Genomic DNA, 18768 nt, shown 5'->3' on the forward strand with positions numbered 1-18768 from the left:
AGAGGTCAGGGGTTAGAGATTAAACTCACCTGTTCAGGAAAATGTCTGGCAGTGGGATTAGAGGTCAGGGGTTAGAGATTAAACTCACCTGTTCAGGAAAATGTCTGGCAGTGGGATTAGAGGTCAGGGGTCAGAGATTAAACTCACCTGTTCAGGAAAATGTCTGGCAGTGGGATTAGAGGTCAGGGGTTAGAGATTAAACTCACCTGTTCAGGAAAATGTCTGGCAGTGGAATTAGAGGTCAGGGGTTAGCGGTCAAACTCACCTGTTCAGGAACATGTCTGGCAGTGGGATTAGAGGTCAGGGGTTAGAGATTAAACTCACCTGTTCAGGAAAATGTCTGGCAGTGGAATTAAAGGTCAGGGGTTAGCGGTCAAACTCACCTGTTCAGGAAAATGTCTGGCAGTGGGATTAGAGGCTAGGGGTTAGAGATTAAACTCACCTGTTCAGGAAAATGTCTGGCAGTGGGATTAGAGGCTAGGGGTTAGAGATTAAACTCACCTGTTCAGGAAAATGTCTGGCAGTGGGATTAGAGGTCAGGGGTTAGAGGTCAAACTCACCTGTTCAGGAAAATGTCTGGCAGTGGGATTAGAGGTCAGGGGTTAGAGATTAAACTCACCTGTTCAGGAAAATGTCTGGCAGTGGGATTAGAGGTCAGGGGTTAGCGGTCAAACTCACCTGTTCAGGAAAATGTCTGGCAGTGGGATTAGAGGTCAGGGGTTAGAGATTAAACTCACCTGTTCAGGAAAATGTCTGGCAGTGGGATTAGAGGTCAGGGGTTAGCGGTCAAACTCACCTGTTCAGGAACATGTCTGGCAGTGGGATTATAGGTCAGGGGTTAGAGATTAAACTCTCATGTTCAGGAAAATGTCTGGCAGTGGGATTAGAGGTCAGGGGTTAGAGATTAAACTCACCTGTTCAGGAAAATGTCTGGCAGTGGGATTAGAGGTCAGGGGTTAGAGATTAAACTCTCATGTTCAGGAAAATGTCTGGCAGTGGGTTAGAGGCTAGGGGTTAGAGATTAAACCCACCTGTTCAGGAAAATGTCTGGCAGTGGGATTAGAGGTCAGGGGTTAGAGATTAAACTCACCTGTTCAGGAAAATATATGGCAGTGGGATTAGAGGTCAGGGGTTAGAGGTTAAACTCTCATGTTCAGGAAAATGTCTGGCAGTGGGATTAGAGGTCAGGGGTTAGAGATTAAACTCACCTGTTCAGGAAAATGTCTGGCAGTGGGATTAGAGGTCAGGGGTTAGAGATTAAACTCACCTGTTCAGGAAAATGTCTGGCAGTGGAATTAGAGGTCAGGGGTTAGAGATTAAACTCACCTGTTCAGGAAAATGTCTGGCAGTGGGATTAGAGGTCAGGGGTTAGAGATTAAACTCACCTGTTCAGGAAAATGTCTGGCAGTGGGATTAGAGGTCAGGGGTCAGAGATTAAACTCACCTGTTCAGGAAAATGTCTGGCAGTGGGATTAGAGGTCAGGGGTTAGAGATTAAACTCACCTGTTCAGGAAAATGTCTGGCAGTGGAATTAGAGGTCAGGGGTTAGCGGTCAAACTCACCTGTTCAGGAACATGTCTGGCAGTGGGATTAGAGGTCAGGGGTTAGAGATTAAACTCACCTGTTCAGGAAAATGTCTGGCAGTGGAATTAGAGGTCAGGGGTTAGCGGTCAAACTCACCTGTTCAGGAAAATGTCTGGCAGTGGGATTAGAGGCTAGGGGTTAGAGATTAAACTCACCTGTTCAGGAAAATGTCTGGCAGTGGGATTAGAGGCTAGGGGTTAGAGATTAAACTCACCTGTTCAGGAAAATGTCTGGCAGTGGGATTAGAGGTCAGGGGTTAGAGGTCAAACTCACCTGTTCAGGAAAATGTCTGGCAGTGGGATTAGAGGTCAGGGGTTAGAGATTAAACTCACCTGTTCAGGAAAATGTCTGGCAGTGGGATTAGAGGTCAGGGGTTAGCGGTCAAACTCACCTGTTCAGGAAAATGTCTGGCAGTGGGATTAGAGGTCAGGGGTTAGAGATTAAACTCACCTGTTCAGGAAAATGTCTGGCAGTGGGATTAGAGGTCAGGGGTTAGCGGTCAAACTCACCTGTTCAGGAACATGTCTGGCAGTGGGATTATAGGTCAGGGGTTAGAGATTAAACTCTCATGTTCAGGAAAATGTCTGGCAGTGGGATTAGAGGTCAGGGGTTAGAGATTAAACTCACCTGTTCAGGAAAATGTCTGGCAGTGGGATTAGAGGTCAGGGGTTAGAGATTAAACTCTCATGTTCAGGAAAATGTCTGGCAGTGGGTTAGAGGCTAGGGGTTAGAGATTAAACCCACCTGTTCAGGAAAATGTCTGGCAGTGGGATTAGAGGTCAGGGGTTAGAGATTAAACTCACCTGTTCAGGAAAATATATGGCAGTGGGATTAGAGGTCAGGGGTTAGAGGTTAAACTCTCATGTTCAGGAAAATGTCTGGCAGTGGGATTAGAGGTCAGGGGTTAGAGATTAAACTCACCTGTTCAGGAAAATGTCTGGCAGTGGGATTAGAGGTCAGGGGTTAGAGATTAAACTCACCTGTTCAGGAACATGTCTGGCAGTGGGATTATAGGTCAGGGGTTAGAGATTAAACTCACCTGTTCAGGAAAATGTCTGGCAGTGGGATTAGAGGTCAGGGGTTAGAGGTCAAACTCACCTGTTCAGGAAAATGTCTGGCAGTGGGATTAGAGGTCAGGGGTTAGAGATTAAACTCACCTGTTCAGGAACATGTCTGGCAGTGGGATTATAGGTCAGGGGTTAGAGATTAAACTCACCTGTTCAGGAAAATGTCTGGCAGTGGGATTAGAGGTCAGGGGTTAGAGATTAAACTCACCTGTTCAGGAAAATGTCTGGCAGTGGGATTAGAGGTCAGGGGTTAGAGATTAAACTCACCTGTTCAGGAAAATGTCTGGCAGTGGGATTAGAGGTCAGGGGTTAGAGATTAAACTCACCTGTTCAGGAAAATGTCTGGCAGTGGGATTAGAGGTCAGGGGTTAGAGATTAAACTCACCTGTTCAGGAAAATGTCTGGCAGTGGAATTAGAGGTCAGGGGTTAGCGGTCAAACTCACCTGTTCAGGAACATGTCTGGCAGTGGGATTAGAGGTCAGGGGTTAGAGATTAAACTCACCTGTTCAGGAAAATGTCTGGCAGTGGAATTAGAGGTCAGGGGTTAGCGGTCAAACTCACCTGTTCAGGAAAATGTCTGGCAGTGGGATTAGAGGCTAGGGGTTAGAGATTAAACTCACCTGTTCAGGAAAATGTCTGGCAGTGGGATTATAGGTCAGGGGTTAGCGGTCAAACTCACCTGTTCAGGAAAATGTCTGGCAGTGGGATTAGAGGTCAGGGGTTAGAGATTAAACTCTCATGTTCAGGAAAATGTCTGGCAGTGGGATTAGAGGCTAGGGGTTAGAGATTAAACTCACCTGTTCAGGAAAATGTCTGGCAGTGGGATTAGAGGTCAGGGGTTAGAGGTCAAACTCACCTGTTCAGGAAAATGTCTGGCAGTGGGATTAGAGGTCAGGGGTTAGAGATTAAACTCACCTGTTCAGGAAAATGTCTGGCAGTGGGATTAGAGGTCAGGGGTTAGAGATTAAACTCACCTGTTCAGGAAAATGTCTGGCAGTGGGATTAGAGGTCAGGGGTTAGAGATTAAACTCTCATGTTCAGGAAAATGTCTGGCAGTGGGATTAGAGGTCAGGGGTTAGAGATTAAACTCACCTGTTCAGGAAAATGTCTGGCAGTGGGATTAGAGGCTAGGGGTTAGAGATTAAACCCACATGTTCAGGAAAATGTCTGGCAGTGGGATTAGAGGTCGGGGGTTAGAGATTAAACTCACCTGTTCAGGAAAATGTCTGGCAGTGGGATTAGAGGTCAGGGGTTAGAGATTAAACTCACCTGTTCAGGAACATGTCTGGCAGTGGGATTAGAGGTCAGGGGTTAGAGATTAAACTCTCATGTTCAGGAAAATGTCTGGCAGTGGGAATAGAGGTCAGGGGTTAGAGATTAAACTCACCTGTTCAGGAAAATGTCTGGCAGTGGGATTAGAGGTCAGGGGTTAGAGATTAAACTCACCTGTTCAGGAAAATGTCTGGCAGTGGGATTAGAGGCTAGGGGTTAGAGATTAAACCCACCTGTTCAGGAAAATGTCTGGCAGTGGGATTAGAGGTCGGGGGTTAGAGATTAAACTCACCTGTTCAGGAAAATGTCTGGCAGTGGGATTAGAGGTCAGGGGTTAGAGATTAAACTCACCTGTTCAGGAACATGTCTGGCAGTGGGATTAGAGGTCAGGGGTTAGAGATTAAACTCTCATGTTCAGGAAAATGTCTGGCAGTGGGAATAGAGGTCAGGGGTTAGAGATTAAACTCACCTGTTCAGGAAAATGTCTGGCAGTGGGATTAGAGGTCAGGGGTTAGAGGTCAAACTCACCTGTTCAGGAAAATGTCTGGCAGTGGGATTAGAGGCTAGGGGTTAGAGATTAAACTCACCTGTTCAGGAAAATGTCTGGCAGTGGGATTAGAGGCTAGGGGTTAGCGGTCAAACTCACCTGTTCAGGAAAATGTCTGGCAGTGGGATTAGAGGCTAGGGGTTAGAGATTAAACTCACCTGTTCAGGAAAATGTCTGGCAGTGGGATTAGAGGCTAGGGGTTAGCGGTCAAACTCACCTGTTCAGGAAAATGTCTGGCAGTGGGATTAGAGGTCGGGGGTTAGAGATTAAACTCACCTGTTCAGGAAAATGTCTGGCAGTGGGATTAGAGGTCAGGGGTTAGAGATTAAACTCACCTGTTCAGGAAAATGTCTGGCAGTGGGATTAGAGGTCAGGGGTTAGAGATTAAACTCACCTGTTCAGGAAAATGTCTGGCAGTGGGATTAGAGGTCAGGGGTTAGAGATTAAACTCACCTGTTCTGGAAAATGTCTGGCAGTGAGATTAGAGGTCAGGGATTAGAGATTAAACTCACCTGTTCAGGAAAATGTCTGGCAGTGAGATTAGAGGTCAGGGATTAGAGGTCAAACTCACCTGTTCAGGAAAATGTCTGGCAGTGGGATTAGAGGTCGGGGGTTAGAGATTAAACTCACCTGTTCAGGGACATGTCTGGCAGTGGGATTAGAGGTCAGGGGTTAGAGATTAAACCCACCTGTTCAGGAAAATGTCTGGCAGTGGGATTAGAGGCTAGGGGTTAGAGATTAAACTCACCTGTTCAGGAAAATGTCTGGCAGTGGGATTAGAGGTCGGGGGTTAGAGATTAAACTCACCTGTTCAGGAAAATGTCTGGCAGTGGGATTAGAGGCTAGGGGTTAGAGATTAAACTCACCTGTTCAGGAAAATGTCTGGCAGTGGGATTAGAGGTCAGGGGTTAGAGATTAAACTCACCTGTTCAGGAAAATGTCTGGCAGTGGAATTAGAGGTCAGGGGTTAGAGATTAAACTCACCTGTTCAGGAAAATGTCTGGCAGTGGGATTAGAGGTCGGGGGTTAGAGATTAAACTCACCTGTTCAGGAAAATGTCTGGCAGTGGGATTAGAGGCTAGGGGTTAGAGATTAAACTCACCTGTTCAGGAAAATGTCTGGCAGTGGGATTAGAGGTCAGGGGTTAGAGATTAAACTCACCTGTTCAGGAAAATGTCTGGCAGTGGAATTAGAGGTCAGGGGTTAGAGATTAAACTCACCTGTTCAGGAAAATGTCTGGCAGTGGGATTAGAGGTCAGGGGTTAGAGATTAAACTCACCTGTTCAGGAAAATGTCTGGCAGTGGGATTAGAGGTCAGGGGTTAGAGATTAAACTCACCTGTTCAGGAAAATGTCTGGCAGTGAGATTAGAGGATAGGGGTTAGAGATTAAACTCACCTGTTCAGGAAAATGTCTGGCAGTGGGATTATAGGTCAGGGGTTAGAGATTAAACTCACCTGTTCAGGAAAATGTCTGGCAGTGGGATTATAGGTCAGGGGTTAGAGGTTAAAGATCAGACTCACCTGTCCAGGAAGATGTCGGGCAGTGGGGGGTAAGTTGTCATATCGGGAACGCGGTTGTGGACGATCACCATGACGAAGGAGGTAAATCCGAAGACCAGCATGACGTAAACAGAGCTGACTACTGTCTTCCACAGCTCCGGGTCCAGACGCCCTAGAACGCACTTCCTGTCCCCAGTGGAGTGAATGTGGCACTGGTCTTCTTCTAACTCTGTCCCTGACCGGGGTCGCGACCCCGACCATGACCCTGAGACCCTACAGTCCATCTGACGACGCGCTGCCCTGTTACACACATGTTCCCCTCCGTTACACCACCTGTCGGCCCTGTGATCACCCCAGTCATCCCCGTGACAGGCCCTGTCCCTCCCAGCAGCAGCCCCTAATCCCCCTAACCCTATCTCCATTAACCCTATTCCCATCTCCTCCAGCTGATCTTGGTTCTGTCTTTGGAGCCTCCGCAGGGCCAGGGCCAGCCTCTTGATGTCCCCCAGCACAGTGAGGCCCAGAGGGGGTTCACGTAGGTCAGCCTCCCCTAGAGTCAGCAGGCTGAGGCCATCCACACGGTGTTTAGAACACAGCAGCTCCACATACTGCCCAAACCCCTCCTGCTTCAGCCAGCCAGACACCTGCTTACTGCTCCAAGTACTAACACTACTCTGAGACACCGCCATAGCATACCTCCCTCTGAGAGAGAGAGAGGGAGAGAGAGAGAGAGAGAGAGAGAGAGCATTAATACAGGGGTAACACAAAGGCAATGTCAATGTAACAACAGGCCTGATTTGTTCTGGGAAGACAGCATTAAGTCACAGAAGCCAGTCAGAGCACAGATCGACCACATTCAGTATATACTCATCATTGGCTTAGACCACCAGCTCCATTCAAACTAGACAGTATCAGACACTGAGACACTGAAAAACAGCTGCTATCTCAAGGCCATCAGACTGTTAAATAATCACCACCAGCCCGCCTCCGCCCAGTACCCTGCCCTGAACTTAGTCACTGTCACTAGCCGGCTACCACCCAGTACCCTGCCCTGAACTTAGTCACTGTCACTAGCCGGCTACCACCCAGTACCCTGCCCTGAACTTAGTCACTGTCACTAGCCGGCTACCACCCAGTACCCTGCCCTGAACTTAGTCACTGTCACTAGCCGGCTACCACCCGGTACCCTGCCCTGAACTTAGTCACTGTCACTAGCCGGCCTCCACCCAGTACCCTGCCCTGAACTTAGTCACTGTCACTAGCCGGCTACCACCCGGTACCCTGCCCTGAACTTAGTCACTGTCACTAGCCGGCTACCACCCGGTACCCTGCCCTGAACTTAGTCACTGTCTCTAGCCGGCTACCACCCAGTACCCTGCCCTGAACTTAGTCACTGTCACTAGCCGGCTACCACCCGGTACCCTGCCCTGAACTTAGTCACTGTCACTAGCCGGCTACCACCCGGTACCCTGCCCTGAACTTAGTCACTGTCTCTAGCCGGCTACCACCCAGTACCCTGCCCTGAACTTAGTCACTGTCACTAGCCGGCTACCACCCGGTACCCTGCCCTGAACTTAGTCACTGTCACTAGCCGGCTACCACCCAGTACCCTGCCCTGAACTTAGTCACTGTCACTAGCCGGCTACCACCCGGTTACTCTACCATAAACCTTTAGAGGCTGCTGCCCAATGTACATAGCATGGAACACTGGTCACTTTAATAATGTTTAAATAATGTTTAGATTTTGTTTGACCCATTTCATATGTATATACTGTATTTTAGTCAAGTTCTATCCTATTCAACTATTGCTGTACATATTCTATTCTATCCTACGTATTCTACAGATGTCCTATATATTCTATCCACATACTGTCCATAATGTCTACACATTCCATCACATATTCAGTGGGGAGAACAAGTATTTGATACACTGCCGATTTTGCAGGTTTCCCTACTTACAAAGCATGTAGAGGTCTGTAATTTTTATCATAGGGGCTATCTTCTATGGGCTATCTTCTGTAAATCCCCCTACCTTGTCACAACACAACTGATTGGCTGAAACACATTAAGAAGGAAAGAAATTCCACAAATGAACCTTTAACAAGGCACATCTGTTAATTGAAATGCATTCCAGGTGACTACCTCATGAAGCTGGTTGAGAGAATGCCAAGAGAGTGCAAAGATGTCATCAAGGCAAAGGGTGGCTATTTGAAGAATCTCAAATATAAAATATATTTTCATTTGTTTAACACTTTTTTGGTTACTACATGATTCCATATAAGTTATTTCATAGTTTTGATGTCTTCACTATTATTCTACAATGTAGAAAATAGTAAAAATAAAGAAAAACCCTTGAATGAGTAGGTGTGTCCAAACCTTTGACTGGTAGTGTATATATACATATACAGTGGGGAGAACAAGTTTTTGATACACTGCCGATTTTGCAGGTTTTCCTACTTACAAAGCATTTAGAGGTCTGTAATTTTTATCATAGGTACACTTGAAGGTCAGTCAATCCAGACATGAAGGTCAGTCAATCCGGAAAATTTCAAGAACTTTGAAAGTTTCTTCAAGTGCAGTCGCAAAAAACATCAAGCGCTATGATGAAACTGGCTCTCATGAGGACCGCCACAGGAATGGAAGACCCAGAGTTACCTCTGCTGCAGAGGATACATTTATTAGAGTTACCAGCCTCAGAAATTGCAGCCCAAATAAATGCTTCACAGAGTTCAAGTCACAGACACATCTCAACATCAACTGTTCAGAGGAGACTGTGTGAATCAGGCCTTCATGGACGAATTGCTGCAAAGAAACCATTACTAAGTGACACCAATAAGAAGAAGAGACCTACTTGGGCCAAGAAACACGAGCAATGGAAATTAGACCGGTGGAAATTTGTCCTTTGGTATGGAGTCCAAATTGGAGATTTTTAGTTCCAACCGCCGTGACTTTGTGAGACGCGGTGTGGGTGAATGGATGATCTCTGCATGTGTAGTTCCCACTGTAAAGCATGGAGGAGGAGGTGTTATGGTGTGGGGGTGCTTTGCTGGTGACGCTGTCTGTGATTTATTTAACCAGCATGGCTACCACAGTATTCTGCAGCGATACGCCATTCCATCTGGTTTGATTATCATTTGTTTTTCAACAGGACAATGACCCAACACACCTCCAGGCTGTGTAAAGGCTATTTTGCCAAGAAGGAGAGTGATGGAGTGCTGCATCAGATGACCTGGCCTCCACAATCCCCCGACCTCAACCCAATTGAGATGGTTTGGGATGAGTCGGACAGCAGAGTCAAGGAAAAGCAGCCAACAAGTGCTCAGCATATGTGGGAACTCCTTCAAGACTGTTGGAAAAGCATTCCAGGTGAAGCTGGTTGAGGGAATGCCAAGAGTGTGCAAAGCTGTCAAGGCAAAGGGTGGCTATTTGAAGGGTCTCAAATATAAAATATATCTTGATTTGTTTAACACTTTTTTGATTACTACATGATTCCATATGTGTTATTTCATAGTTTTGATGTCTTCACTATTATTCTACAATGTAGAAAATAGTACAAATAAAGAAAAACCCTTGAATGAGTAGGTGTGTCCAAACTTTTGACTGGTACTAAATATATTTATTTTCCAGTCTCTGACATTGCTCGTCCTAATATTTGTATTTCTTAATTCCATTCTTTTACTTTTTAGATGTGTGTGTATTGTTGTGAATTGTTAGATATTACTGCACTGTTGGAGCTAGGAACACAAGCATTCCGCTACACCCACAATAACATCTGCTAAATATGTGTATGTGATCAATAACATCTGCTAAATATGTGTATGGACCAATAACATCTGTTAAATATGTGTATGGACCAATAACATCTGCTAAATATGTGTATGGACCAATAACAACTGTTAAATATGTGTATGGACCAATAACATCTGCTAAATATGTGACCAATAACATCTGTTAAATATGTATTTGGACCAATAACATCTGCTAAATATGTGTATGGACCAATAACATCTGTTAAATATGTGTATGGACCAATAACATCTGCTAAATATGTGTATGGACGAATAACATCTGCTAAATATGTGTATGGATCAATAACATCTGCTAAATATGTGTATGGACCAATAACATCTGCTAAATATGTGACCAATAACATCTGTTAAATATGTATTTGGACCAATAACATCTGCTAAATATGTGTATGGACCAATAACATCTGCTAAATATGTGTATGGACCAATAACATCTGTTAAATATGTGTATGGACCAATAACATCTGCTAAATATGTGACCAATAACATCTGTTAAATATGTATTTGGACCAATAACATCTGCTAAATATGTGTATGGACCAATAACATCTGTTAAATATGTATTTGGACCAATAACATCTGCTAAATATGTGTATGGATCAATAACATCTGCTAAATATGTGTATGGACCAATAACATCTGCTAAATATGTGACCAATAACATCTGTTAAATATGTATTTGGACCAATAACATCTGCTAAATATGTGTATGGACCAATAACATCTGCTAAATATGTGTATGGACCAATAACATCTGTTAAATATGTGACCAATAACATCTGTTAAATATGTGTATGTGATCAATAACATCTGTTAAATATGTGTATGGACCAATAACATCTGCTAAATATGTGTATGGATCAATAACATATGTTAAATATGTGTATGGACCAATAACATCTGTTAAATATGTGTATGGATCAATAACATCTGCTAAATATGTGTATGGACCAATAACATCTGTTAAATATGTGTATGTGATCAATAACATCTGCTAAATATGTGTATGTGATCAATAACATCTGCTAAATATCTGTATGGACCAATAACATTTGATTTGATTTGAAATGTTTCTTTAGGTCCTACAATAGCGTTGTAGTGAGGTCACACTGAGGTCCAAAACTATTAGAAAGTGACACATTTGTTTTGACTCTGTACTCTAGCACTGTGGATTTGAAATGATACAATTACTTTGAGGTTAAAGTACAGCCTGTCAGCTTTCATTTGAGGGTATTTTAATCTATATCGGGGAACCGTTTAGAAATTACAGCACTTTTTGTACATACAGATATGGCATCTTATTTCGATCATGCTTTTATTGCAGAAAGTTTTCCTCCTCAGCAGGAAAATGCAAATGGTGCCTGTTTTGCATGTTATTTTGGCATTAATACATGTCACATATCAGTTTGCAAACAATGTAATACAATTAATATATATCTTTCAGTTAATTGCCGCATACACACTTGTTCTCTTTTTTTGCTTTCTTGAGTAAGGCAGCTCCAAAATGCAGGTGTTTCAGCCTAGCTCAGTGCTTTCTGTGGTGGTGTTTCAGCCTAGCTCAGTGCTTTCTGTGGTGGTGTTTCAGCCTAGCTCAGTGCTTTTTGTGGTGGTGTTTCAGCCTAGCTCAGTGCTTTCTGTGGTGGTGTTTCAGCCTAGCTCAGTGCTTTTAGTTGTGGTGTTTCAGCCTAGCTCAGTGCTTTCTGTGGTGGTGTTTCAGCCTAGCTCAGTGCTTTCTGTGGTGGTGGGGCAGCCAGCTCAGTGCTTTCTGTGGTGGTGTTTCAGCCCAGCTCAGTGCTTTCTGTGGTGGTGGGGCAGCCAGCTCAGTGCTTTCTGTGGTGGTGTTTCAGCCCAGCTCAGTGCTTTCTGTGGTGGTGTTTCAGCCCAGCTCAGTGCTTTCTGTGGTGGTGGGGCAGCCAGCTCAGTGCTTTCTGTGGTGGTGTTTCAGCCCAGCTCAGTGCTTTCTGTGGTGGTGTTTCAGCCTAGCTCAGTGCTTTCTGTGGTTGTGTTTCAGCCTAGCTCAGTTCTTTTTGTGGTGGTGGGGCAGCCAGCTCAGTGCTTTTTGTGGTGGTGTTTCAGCCTAGCTCAGTGCTTTTTGTGGTGGTGGGGCAGCCAGCTCAGTGCTTTCTGTGGTGGTGTTTCAGCCTAGCTCAGTGCTTTCTGTGGTGGTGTTTCAGCCTAGCTCAGTGCTTTCTCTGGTGGTGTTTCAGCCTAGCTCAGTGCTTTCTGTGGTGGTGGGGCAGCCAGCTCAGTGCTTTCTGTGGTGGTGTTTCAGCCTAGCTCAGTGCTTTCTGTGGTGGTGTTTCAGCCTAGCTCAGTGCTTTCTGTGGTGGTGTTTCAGCCTAGCTCAGTGCTTTCTGTGGTGGTGTTTCAGCCTAGCTCAGTGTTTTCTGTGGTGGTGTTTCAGCCTAGCTCAGTGCTTTCTGTGGTGGTGTTTCAGCCTAGCTCAGTGCTTTCTGTGGTGGTGTTTCAGCCTAGCTCAGAGCTTTCTGTGGTGGTGGGGCAGCCAGTGGAACATACAGAGCGTAGGGGTTGGTAATGTTCTCTTGTTGCACTGTGATTGGCTCAGTGTTCTGTCACTCATGGGGACACTACGTCACCGCCAAATCTAAGGGTTGAGCTCGAAAATTCAAGCCCCTTGGGTGAAAGTAATACTAAGTGTATGTTGTGCAGTAAGCTGTTAGTAGCCCATGTGCCTCACCCTAATAATTTGGTCCCTTTCCCCCTCATAATTCAGCCTACTGTTCTGACTTGGTGGTGCACATGTAGCCTATAGCCTGTTTTAGAGAAATGTAATCATCAACTATTGTATTACCAGTACATTACCAGCAGTTAAACTATAGAGTACATTACCATTCAGGTAAACTAGAGAGTACATTACCAGTACCTTACCAGCCAGGTAAACTAGAGAGTACATTACCAGTCAGTTAAACTAGAGAGTACATTACCAGTACCTTACCAGTCAGTTAAACTAGAGAGTACATTACCAATACATTACCAGTCAGTTAAACTAGAGAGTACATTACCAGTCAGTTAAACTAGAGAGTACATTACCAATACATTACCAGCCAGTTAAACTATAGAGTACATTACCAATACATTACCAATCAGTTAAACTAGAGAGTACATTACCAGTCAGTTAAACTAGAGAGTACATTACCAGTCAGTTAAACTAGAGAGTACATTACCAGCCAGTTAAACTAGAGAGTACATTACCAGTCAGTTAAACTAGAGAGTACATTACCAGCCAGTTAAACTAGAGAGTACATTACCAGTACATTACCAGCCAGTTAAACTAGAGAGTACATTACCAGTACATTACCAGCCAGGTAAACTAGAGAGTACATTACCAGTACATTACCAGCCAGGTAAACTAGAGAGTACATTACCAGCCAGTTAAACTAGAGAGTACATTACCAGCCAGTTAAACTAGAGAGTACATTACCAGTACATTACCAGCCAGTTAAACTAGAGAGTACATTACCAGTACATTACCAGCCAGGTAAACTAGAGAGTACATTACCAGCCAGTTAAACTAGAGAGTACATTACCAGTACATTACCAGACAGTTAAACTAGAGAGTACATTACCAGTACATTACCAGCCAGTTAAACTAGAGAGTACATTACCAATATATTACCAGCCAGTTAAACTAGAGAGTACATTACCAGTATATTACCAGCCAGTTAAACTAGAGAGTACATTACCAGTACATTACCAGCCAGTTAAACTAGAGAGTACATTACCAGTACATTACCAGACAGTTAAACTAGAGAGTACATTACCAATCAGTTAAACTAGAGAGTACATTACCAGTACATTACCAGCCAGGTAAACTAGAGAGTACATTACCAGTACATTACCAGACAGTTAAACTAGAGAGTACATTACCAGTGCATTACCAGCCAGTTAAACTAGAGTGTACATTACCAGTACATTACCAGACAGTTAAACTAGAGAGTACATTACCAGTACATTCCCAGCCAGTTAAACTATAGAGTAGATTACCAGCCAGGTAAACTAGAGAGTACATTACCAGTACATTACCAGCCAGTTAAACTAGAGAGTACATTACCAGTACATTACCAGCCAGGTAAACTAGAGAGTACATTACCAGCCAGTTAAACTAGAGAGTACATTACCAGCCAGTTAAACTAGAGAGTACATTACCAGTACATTCCCAGCCAGTTAAACTAGAGAGTACATTACCAGTCAGTTAAACTAGAGAGTACATTACCAGCCAGTTAAACTATAGAGTACATTACCAGTACCTTACCATTCAGTTAAACTAGAGAGTACATTACCAGTCAGTTAAACTAGAGAGTACATTACCAGTCAGTTAAACTAGAGAGTACATTACCAGTACCTTACCAGCCAGTTAAACTATAGAGTACATTACCAGTACATTACCAGCCAGTTAAACTAGAGAGAACATTACCAGCCAGTTAAACTATAGAGTACATTACCAGCCAGGTAAACTAGAGAGTACATTACCAGCCAGGTAAACTATAGAGTACATTACCAATCAGTTAAACTAGAGAGTACATTACCAGTACCTTACCAGCCAGTTAAAATAGAGAGTACATTACCAATCAGTTAAACTAGAGAGCACATTACCAATACATTACCATTCAGTTAAACTAGAGAGCACATTACCAGTACATTACCAGCCAGTTAAACTAGAGAGTACATTACCAGTACATTACCAGCCATTTAAACTAGAGAGTACATTACCAGCCAGGTAAACTAGAGAGTACATTACCAGCCAGGTAAACTAGAGAGTACATTACCAGCCAGTTAAACTAGAGAGTACATTACCAGTACATTACCAGCCAGGTAAACTAGAGAGTACATTACCAGTCAGTTAAACTAGAGAGCACATTACCAGTACATTACCAGCCAGGTAAACTAGAGAGTACATTACCAGTACATTACCAGCCAGTTAAACTAGAGAGTACATTACCAGCCAGGTAAACTAGAGAGTACATTACCAGTACCTTACCAGCCAGTTAAACTGTAGTACATTACCAATACATTACCAGTCAGTTAAACTAGAGAGTACATTACCAATCAGTTAAACTAGAGAGTACATTACCAGTACATTACCAGCCATTTAAACTAGAGAGTACATTACCAATCAGGTAAACTAGAGAGTACATTACCAGTCAGTTAAACTAGAGAGCACATTACCAGTACATTACCAGCCAGTTAAACTATAGAGTACATTACCAGTACATTACCAGCCAGGTAAACTAGAGAGTACATTACCAGCCAGTTAAACTAGAGAGTACATTACCAGTACATTACCAGCCAGGTAAACTAGAGAGTACATTACCAGCCAGTTAAACTAGAGAGTCCATTACCAGCCAGGTAAACTAGAGAGTACATTACCAGTACCTTACCAGCCAGTTAAACTGTAGTACATTACCAATACATTACCAGCCATTTAAACTAGAGAGTACATTACCAATCAGTTAAACTAGAGAGTACATTACCAGTACCTTACCAGCCAGTTAAACTGTAGTACATTACCAATACATTACCAGCCAGTTAAACTATAGTACATTACCAATACATTACTCTTACCAGTACATTACCAGTCAGTTAAACTACTGAGCAAATTACCAGTACATTATCAATCAGTTAAACTAGAGAGTACATTACCAGCCAGTTAAACTAGAGTATATTACCAGTACTTTACCAGCCAGTTAAACTAGAGAGTACATTACCAGCCAGTTAAACTAGAGTATATTACCAGTACTTTACCAGTCAGTTAAACTAGAGAGTACATTACCAGCCAGTTAAACTATAGAGTACATTACCAGTACATTATCAATCAGTTAAACTAGAGAGTACATTACCAGCCAGTTAAACTATAGAGTACATTACCAGTACATTATCAATCAGTTAAACTAGAGAGTACATTACCAGTCAGTTAAACTATAGAGTACATTAACAGTACATTACCAGCCATTTAAACTAGAGAGTACATTACCAGCCAGTTAAACTAGAGAGTACATTACCAGTACATTATCAATCAGTTAAACTAGAGAGTACATTACCAGTCAGTTAAACTAGAGAGTACATTACCAGCCATTTAAACTAGAGAGTACATTACCAGCCAGGTAAACTAGAGAGTACATTACCAGTACCTTACCAGCCAGTTAAACTGTAGTACATTACCAATACATTACCAGTCAGTTAAACTAGAGAGTACATTACCAATCAGTTAAACTAGAGAGTACATTACCAGTACATTACCAGCCATTTAAACTAGAGAGTACATTACCAATCAGGTAAACTAGAGAGTACATTACCAGTCAGTTAAACTAGAGAGCACATTACCAGTACATTACCAGCCAGTTAAACTATAGAGTACATTACCAGTACATTACCAGCCAGGTAAACTAGAGAGTACATTACCAGCCAGTTAAACTAGAGAGTACATTACCAGTACATTACCAGCCAGGTAAACTAGAGAGTACATTACCAGCCAGTTAAACTAGAGAGTCCATTACCAGCCAGGTAAACTAGAGAGTACATTACCAGTACCTTACCAGCCAGTTAAACTGTAGTACATTACCAATACATTACCAGCCATTTAAACTAGAGAGTACATTACCAATCAGTTAAACTAGAGAGTACATTACCAGTACCTTACCAGCCAGTTAAACTGTAGTACATTACCAATACATTACCAGCCAGTTAAACTATAGTACATTACCAATACATTACTCTTACCAGTACATTACCAGTCAGTTAAACTACTGAGCAAATTACCAGTACATTATCAATCAGTTAAACTAGAGAGTACATTACCAGCCAGTTAAACTAGAGTATATTACCAGTACTTTACCAGCCAGTTAAACTAGAGAGTACATTACCAGCCAGTTAAACTAGAGTATATTACCAGTACTTTACCAGTCAGTTAAACTAGAGAGTACATTACCAGCCAGTTAAACTATAGAGTACATTACCAGTACATTATCAATCAGTTAAACTAGAGAGTACATTACCAGCCAGTTAAACTATAGAGTACATTACCAGTACATTATCAATCAGTTAAACTAGAGAGTACATTACCAGTCAGTTAAACTATAGAGTACATTAACAGTACATTACCAGCCATTTAAACTAGAGAGTACATTACCAGCCAGTTAAACTAGAGAGTACATTACCAATTGTTCCCTCTCTGTCCTCTGTGACGCCAACAGTCCTTTGCTCTCCAGCACACCCTTCCTCCTAATCCAAAGGTCTGTTGGACCTAAACAGCTGAGTAAGCTCACGTATAGAAGACAGATAGGCTGCTCTCTCCGTATCAGGACCTTTCTCCTACTGATTGGACGTATCTAGGAGATGTACTCTGATAACAATGTTGGCCACACTGATCTACCCTGATCACTGATCAAACCTCGTCAACAGAACTCAGTAGAACCACCACCTGATCAACAGCATTAGTTTAGTAAAAAAACGTGTGTGTGAGTAAGTGAGTAAATACATGATATCATCCGTGTTTAGAAAATAAACTCAGCCTTTGACCTCCCTTGGCTCTGGTGTATACTGCAGTCAAATAGGTGGCGGTAATGAGCCATTAAAGTTGGTTGACAAACTCAATGAACACCACAGAAGAAGAAGCTTCTGACGTCAATATTGTGCGACCTAGAGTGTTATATGATGGGTAAGCAGAATCGAGGGGGTGTTGGGATGAAATAACTTCAGGTAGCTCATGAAATTCACGACTTTCAGTAATGAATGTCCAAATGAATACTGTAATTCCAGCGACGCTGCGGGCTATGTGGTGCTATTTCTGGCTAGTGTAACATCGTTAGCTACGAGATGCACACAGCAGCTAGTTAGATAGGTAGGTAACGTTATCACAAGCAGACAGACCATTTGGTCCATTATTAGGAACGATAACTTATCAAAGTAGCTAGACATATCTAGATACATATATTGTTTAAACGTGAATAGTTTGTTTATGAGAGTTGTTGGTTACTGCCAGGGCCTAAAATGTACTTTTTGATTTAAAAAAATCTCTACCAGACACTCAGATTGTATACCAGTCAACAAACACAAAAAACAGATGACCATGCTTTGTAATGTTTCTAAAACAAGAAATGTATTAGTAAGAAGTATTTTGGTATATTACTCAATTTCATTAACTTTTTGCTTACTCAGAGTCTTTTAATCAATAATAATAATATGCCATTTAGCAGACGCTTTTATCCAAAGCGACTTACAGTCATGCGTGCATACATTTTTGTGTATGGGTGGTCCCGGGGATCGAACCCACTACCTTGGCGTTACAAGCGCCGTGCTCTACCAGCTGAGCTACAGAGGACCACAATCAAAGTATGAGACCAAATGTTCAGGGCGAGAGGTTACCTTGGTAACGATGCCACTCGACTAGTGCATCTCTTCTCTATCCGTTGAAGCAGCAGACTCAAACTAACATTGAAAAACAACAGCGCTTGTGAAAAAACAATATACACTGAACAAACATATAAATGCAACATGCAACAATTTCAAAGATTTGACTGAGTTACAGTTCATATATCTGTCAATTTATATAAATTCATTAGGCCCTAATCTATGGATTTCACATGACTGGGAATACAGATATGCATCTGTTGGTCACAGATACCTTAAAAAAAAAAAAAGGGGGGCCTTGTCCCACTCCTCTTCAATGGCTGTGCGAAGTGGATGGATATTGGCGGCACCAGGAACACGCTGTCGTACACGTTGATCCAGAGCATCCCAAACATGCTCAATGGGTGACATGTCTGGTGAGTATCCATGGAAGAACTGGGCCATTTTCAGCTTCCAATAATTGTGTACAGATCCTTGCAACATGGGGCTGATGAATGGCACGACAATGGGCCCGAGGATCTCATCACAGTATCTCTGTGGATTCAAATTGCCACAGATAAAATGCAATTGTATTCGTTGTCCGTAGCTTATGGCTGCCGATACCATAACCCGACCGCCAC

At 42.9% G+C, this 18768-nt stretch overlaps 1 protein-coding gene across 1 annotated transcript in view; it reads right to left on the bottom strand.

Moving 5' to 3' along the window:
• Positions 1-17168, bottom strand: part of LOC311149796 (sphingomyelin synthase-related protein 1-like) — a 49118-nt gene extending 31950 nt beyond the window's left edge. The window contains exons 1-2 of the mRNA XM_084187023.1: positions 16957-17168; positions 5994-6674 (exon numbers count right to left, since the gene is read on the bottom strand). Of these exons, the coding sequence (XP_084043149.1) occupies positions 5994-6661 (668 nt within the window). The 5' untranslated portion in view covers positions 6662-6674; positions 16957-17168. The remainder of the gene's footprint in view (positions 1-5993; positions 6675-16956) is intronic.
• Positions 17169-18768: the final 1600 nt, after the last annotated feature.

Source organism: Coregonus lavaretus (genome assembly GCF_964263955.1).
Source record: "Coregonus lavaretus genome assembly, chromosome: 1".
NCBI lineage: Eukaryota > Metazoa > Chordata > Actinopteri > Salmoniformes > Salmonidae > Coregonus > Coregonus lavaretus.